Source organism: Alligator sinensis, unplaced genomic scaffold, assembly GCF_000455745.1.
Source record: "Alligator sinensis unplaced genomic scaffold, ASM45574v1 scaffold336_1, whole genome shotgun sequence".
NCBI classification, from domain to species: domain Eukaryota; kingdom Metazoa; phylum Chordata; order Crocodylia; family Alligatoridae; genus Alligator; species Alligator sinensis.
Window position 1 is genome coordinate 300,353 of NW_005842917.1, and position 6,222 is coordinate 306,574.

Below are 6,222 nucleotides of genomic sequence, written 5' to 3' on the forward strand. Positions count from 1 at the left end.
CGCTGCGTCGGGGGCGGGGCTTCCCGCTGGCCCGGGCTGTGGGGAGCGCGCCGGGGATTTGCATAATGCCTGCAAGGAGGGGGCGGGGCGCAAGCAGCCTTCGAGCTCCGTCCTGATTTGCGTAATCTATGCAAAAGGGGCGGGGCTTCCTTCCCCACGAGGAGCGTGGCTTTTAAGCGGTTTCTGATGTGCATAACTTAGGCAAACGAGAAGGGCGGGACTGTGTCCTGAGTGCATGATTACAATACAAAAATTAGACTTTAAGTTATTACATCATGCATAAGTTAAACATAGAAATATATAAATATAATATAAATATAACAATGCATATCAATACTTTGCATAATTTATGGGAATATGATGCAAAGGGGAGGAGCTTAGCCGCAGGCCAGAGGAGTGCTTGGCATATTTTTATGCAAAGAAATGATACGCAAATACATACCATGTATGTCCTACATGGGTGTCCTGGGGTGGGGGGGCAGCTTGCCCATAAACAAGAACCACCTGTAATCTACATAATTTATGCAAAAACCTTCAACGGCATGCAAATGAGGGATCCTCTGCCTTATGTGAGTGCACACTTAAGGCGAGGATGGGGCCATCATTTAAAATAAAGGTTCCTTCTGCTTTCTCTCCTCTACGCATAAATTATGCAAACGAGCCACAGCCTGATTTTTCAGAAACTCATTGCATAATTTATGCCAAGAGAGGGGCAAAATACGTGCAATGCAAATTGGGACCGATAGGCCTGATTACGGAGGAGGGGCAACTTTTAGAGTCTGCTTTCTCTATGTGATGCCTAAATTATGCTAATGAGATACAGCCTGGTATTTGAAATTACTCTTTATATATTTATGTAAAAGAGGTGGGGCCTTGTAGCAGGAAAACTAGGATGTGGAGGAGGCAAATGCATAATCCAGTCTCTCCTATTATGTCATATTATATGAGTCACCCCCCCTATATATAATCTATTATTATAAAGCTATACTACTATTGTAGCAGAAAGCCCCCTTTTCCTCTTGCCTGCATTTGCTCTCCCCTCTTTGGATATGTTTTTCCTCTTCTACCTTTTCTTCCATCCTCTCTCTTTCACTTTAAGATAAGGAATTGTGTTTTAAAATTTGTATGTGTGCATTTTGTATCTCCCCTTGTAGTTTGGTATTTTTATCTATTTGTGTGCCATGGCATTTGTAGCTTATATTTTATACTCCTCACCTTTCAACTTTCAACTAAATGTGTTTAGTTTCATAAGTAAGTTATACATTGTAACAATGTTAACAAGGGCAGGAATCAAACTGCCCTTCCCTGTATCAGGCTGGCCTCTGAAAGAGCGAGTGAATCAGTGACTGAATGTGTAACGTGACTGAATGTGTAACAAGGTAGCACACAGCAATTAACACCTGGAAGCTGCAGATCAGCCAACGGAAGAACTCAATAGAAGACAGTGTAACAACCGGGAAATCTCTAAAGGTCACTGATCAAGAGCTAGAAGCCCTGGCCTGAGTTAATCAACACCGAAGTCCCACGAGGGTCAACGACCCCTGGATTGGGCAAACCTGAAAACTGGGGAGTGACCAAAGTCTGCCAGGGACAGATAAAAGGCAGTGAAAAGTGACCCTCAGTGGCGCCCTCTTGATCTCGATCTCCAACTCGACCAGACCTGTCCAGCCAGAAGGACCAGCTGGCGACCTCCTTCTGGAAGATAACACCACCCTGAAAGAAGCCTCAACGACAGGCTCCAGCACTTGTAAGATAGGTATACCTGACTCTGTAGCCTGCTACTGTGTGTGTGCATGTGTGTGCATGTGTGTGTGTGTATGGGGACCAGCCCCAAGGTTTATGATTTAACTCATTACAGTGTTTCAATCTGCCTAATAAACCAGAATTTTAAGGATCCCAAGTTGGACATTTGTAGCCAACACTATTATATTTACTATTGCTATCATATATTACTATTATACTATACTATACTATTGTTATAATACTATATGTTATAATCTATTATCTGCATGAGATATAAATAGATTCACACACACACACACACACACATATATATTTCTCTCTATATATAACAGAGGTTCTGAAACGGTGGTCCATGGACCACCCCTCATTCACAAGTTCCATTCAGGTGGTCCGCAGTAAGAGGTTGCGGAACAATCCAGAATATCTTTACTTGTAAGGTTAGAATACTGATACTAAAATATGAATTGTGTGCTTTGATATTTAAAACAAATAAAAAGTTTATTAAGTGATCCACCGAGACTCTCAGCAATTTCCAAGTGGTCCGCAAAAAAAAAAAGTTTGAGAACCACTGTTATATAATAAAGGGCTTAGTCTGTCTGTCTGTCTGTAATGCTCTTGGAGCACTTTGACTGGTTAGTGAAACAACCAATCAGAGTGCAAAAAGTTGCCATGACAGCGGGGATAGAGGGGACAGAGTGTGGTGGTAAAGCCAGCAGCACTGGCCTCTTTCCCCCCAGTTCATCCCTGCCATCATGGTGGTGCTCTGCCACCTCTGAGGATGAGGGCGGGGGGGAGGGGGGAGACCAGTGGCACTGAAGGTGGAGGTGGTGTGGGGTGCTGGCGTAGGGGGACGGAGGGGACGGCGAGGCAAGCTTTCCTCCCCACTCCCAAGAGGCAGTGGTGGTGCAGGGTGGGAGGTGGCAGCGCTCCCTCCCAGCCCGCTCCCCACCCCATCTCCTGTTATTCTTGAAGGGCAATTCGCTAGTATCTCTCTCTACATATGTATGCATACACACACACACACACACACACACACACACACACACAAGCATGTACATAAACACATGCACATATATACATAGACATACATGGTATGTGCTATTTTCATTTTATTATTATATATCATAACATATTTTAAATAAATATTATATATATACTATATATTATAATTTATTATCTGCATGATATATAAATACCCCCTCTTATGCCATTATACACCCTCCTCTTCTCATAATGGGTCAGTCCACCAGTTGACACCCCCCTCAAACTGTTCAAATGAGCCATGCCAATCTCACCTGCTGTAATGGAGTGCTCCACATTTTGGGCTGTTCCAGCCTCCCCTACACCAATAATGGATCATTCCAGCAAGGATAGTCTCTCTCTCTCTCTCTCTCTCTCTCTCTCTCTGTCTTTCCCCCCCCCCACCCCAGATGGGAACTTCTCTAACTACTGCAATGGACCATTCCACCAAGGGATACCCCCATTTAGTGCATTAAAATGGGAGGTTCCAAGTGCCCATGGCTAGGTCATTGCACACCCAGGTACCCCTCTCCTTGTGGTGGAATAGTGCTCCCCCCCCCCCCCCCGCCATGGGATATTCTACTATCTGGCTATCTTCCCCAACATCATGTGCTTATAATGGGCCATTCCATTTGGGGACCACCCTGTTCAATAACAGGATGATGTTTCTCCATACTTGCCTGCTATAACAGGGGATTGTCTACCCTGCTCAGCTCTATAATGGGCTGTTGAACCTGGAATTCTGCCCCCCCTCTCACCTTCTACACTGGAACACTCCAACTGTACACTTCAATGGGCCAGTCTCAGTGAAAGCAGCTGCCTCTCTTCCTAATGTCACATCCCAACCCTCCCACTATAATGGGCCAGTCCAAATCCAAGCAACCACCTACCCTTGTGCAATGGCATATTCCAGCCCTCCCAGGGGCTAATGCAACTGCCAACATCCCCCTCCTCTATGTAATGGAACATCCCAAACCTCCCATTGGCTAGCCCAACTGTCAACATCCCTGTCCTCTATGTAATAGAACATCTCAAGGTTCCCATGGTCCAGCCCAGCAGCCAACACCCCCCTCCCCTGTGTAATGGAACATCCCAAACCTCCCATGGGCTAGCCCAACTGCCAACACCTCTCTCCCCTATGTAATGGAACATCCCAAGCTTCCCATAGTCCAGCCCAGCTGCCAACACCCCACTCCTCTATGTAATGGAGCATCCCAAACCTCCCATGGGCTAGTCCAACTGCCAACACCCCCCTCCCCTGTGTAATGGAACATCCCAAATCGCCCATGGGCCAGTGCAGGGGGGGAAATTATTTGGGCCGGCCCATGCCTCCCCACCCCTGCAGCTGCCCCCAACCCCGAAGCCCATGTCCGCACTGCCCAGATGTGGTGGGCTGCCTGCAGCTGGCTTGCTCCAGCCAGGGCATGGCCAGGATGGGGTAGTGGGACACGCGCCACAGGCTGGATGGTGCCTGGGCCAGGCGAGACTGGGGGACCAAAGTCCCTCCACGGGCTAGATTTGGCCCGCGGGCGGTATTTTGCCGACCCCTGGGCACCCCCACCCTGTAAAATGGACTGGCCCATTACACAGGAGAAGGAGGTGTTGCCAGTTGGACTGGCCCATGGGAGGATTGGACTGTCCCAACTGTACCTCCCCTCCAGCCCTCAATGAACTATTCCACCTCAGAACCCCCCCCCAGGCCAAGGCCCCACTTCTCAGCCAATCAGAGCCTTGCAAGCCCATGGGAGGCCCTGTCTGGCTAGGAGCAGGTCCACGATCTAGCCTCCCCCCATAGACAACACCACCCAACAGCAGCGTCCTTAAATGGCCTTTATTAACATGGCTGAGCACATGAGGTCTGACCTTTCACCTCTCCAACCTCCTTCACCAAGGAGGGGGAACCTCCTCCCCCTGCCCCCCCTCCCAGCATCCTTTGCAGGATCAGCGCCACTTCGTGTCCTCCCGCAGGTTGGGAGCGAGGCTAGGGGAGCTCGGTGATGTCCCTCTTGCGGGGGGGCCCGGGTGGCGGGGGCTCCTGCTCCTTGGCCTTGCTCTCGAACAGGAGAATCCTGTGGAGAGAGCAGGTGAGGAGTGAGGGGCCCTGGCAGGGCTGGGGGTTGGAAGGAAGGGGCACCACCAGGGCTGGGGGGGCAGGGGCTGCGGGTTGGGAGTGAGGGGCACCAGGGAGTCAGGGGCACTGGGGGGCGGGCAGGGGCACGAGAGGCTGGAGGGGGTGGGCACGCACAGGTCGCGGATGTCGGACTGCGGGCCCAGCAGCAGCTGCACGAAGCTGCGGTAGCTGATGGTGTCGCTGGTGCCTCCCGTGGCCTTGTGCAGGAGCCGCTTCAGCTCCAGGTGGGTCTTGGCCACCCCGAGCTTCTCCAGCATCTGTTTGAGTGACATCAGGTCTGTAGGGGTCAAGGGTCAGAGGTCAGATGCCAAGGGGTGGACGGCCAAGGTTCCAGGGGTCAGGGTACAAAGTTGCAGGGGTTGGTGGTCAAAAGATCAAGGACCCATGGGGGGGGGTGAGGGGTCAAGGTTCAGATGTCAGGGGTTGTGTGTCAAGGATCAGGCAGTCAGGGATTAAAGATCAGAGGTTAGGGGTGACAAGGGCTGGGATTACAGGTGGGGGCCTCAGGCACCCCAGCTCAGGGGTCGAGGGTCAGCGGGTCAGGCATCAAAGTACGGGGGTCAGGGATTTGGAATCCAGGTTTGGGTCAGGGGTGGTGAATTGGGTATCAAAGGTCAGGGGTCAAAGGTCAGGGGTCAAAGGTCAGGGGTAGCAAACTGAAGGTCAGGGATCAAGGGTCCAAGTAGGGGTGGCGCACTGGGCAGCGTGTCAAGAGTCAGGCTTGAAGACGGCCAGGCATCTAAAGTCAGGGGTGAAGGGCCAGGGGCTGGAGGTCAGGTGCACAGAGACATACCCTGACAGACAGATGGACACCAATGCCCCCACATACAACAAGTGGGGGGTAGGGGGTGGACAGGGAGATGGACAATCCACCGCCCCCCGCCCCAGCAAAGCGGGTGTATGGCCAGACGGGCATGGGGGGGCCTCACCGATTTCCCCATCTGAGTTGAGGTCGAACTCCATGTACTTCTCTGCCGGGGCGGGACAGTCTGTCAGACAGACGGATGGGCCAGACACAGGCCCCAAGGCCCTGTCCCCATGGTCCAGGCCCCACCCCAGCCCCTCCCCTTGACCCCCCAGCTCTGCCCTGCCCTCTATACCCCTCCTTCCGCCCCACCAACAGTCTAGGCCCTGCACCAGAGCCCTGCCCACTTCAAAGAGGCCCATCCCCATAGTCCAGGCCCCACCTCCAGCCTTCCTGGCCCCTAGACCCCAACCTATGGTCCACGCCGTGGGCTCAGCCCCTCCTCCTGCCCCTGAGAGCCCTGCCCACAGCGGGAAGGACCAACCCCACACTTTAGACTCAACCCTGTGGCCAAGGTCCCCCC

General features: G+C 51.9%; 1 protein-coding gene across 1 annotated transcript in view; it reads right to left on the reverse strand.

Moving 5' to 3' along the window:
- Positions 1-4,559: 4,559 nt before the first annotated feature.
- The window catches only part of AIF1 (allograft inflammatory factor 1), a 3,492-nt gene continuing 1,829 nt past the window's right edge, over positions 4,560-6,222 (reverse strand). Inside the window, exons 3-6 of the mRNA XM_025192355.1 lie at positions 6,123-6,150; positions 5,824-5,883; positions 5,009-5,171; positions 4,560-4,832 (exon numbers count right to left, since the gene is read on the reverse strand). Of these exons, the coding sequence (XP_025048140.1) occupies positions 4,745-4,832; positions 5,009-5,171; positions 5,824-5,883; positions 6,123-6,150 (339 nt within the window). The 3' untranslated portion in view covers positions 4,560-4,744. The remainder of the gene's footprint in view (positions 4,833-5,008; positions 5,172-5,823; positions 5,884-6,122; positions 6,151-6,222) is intronic.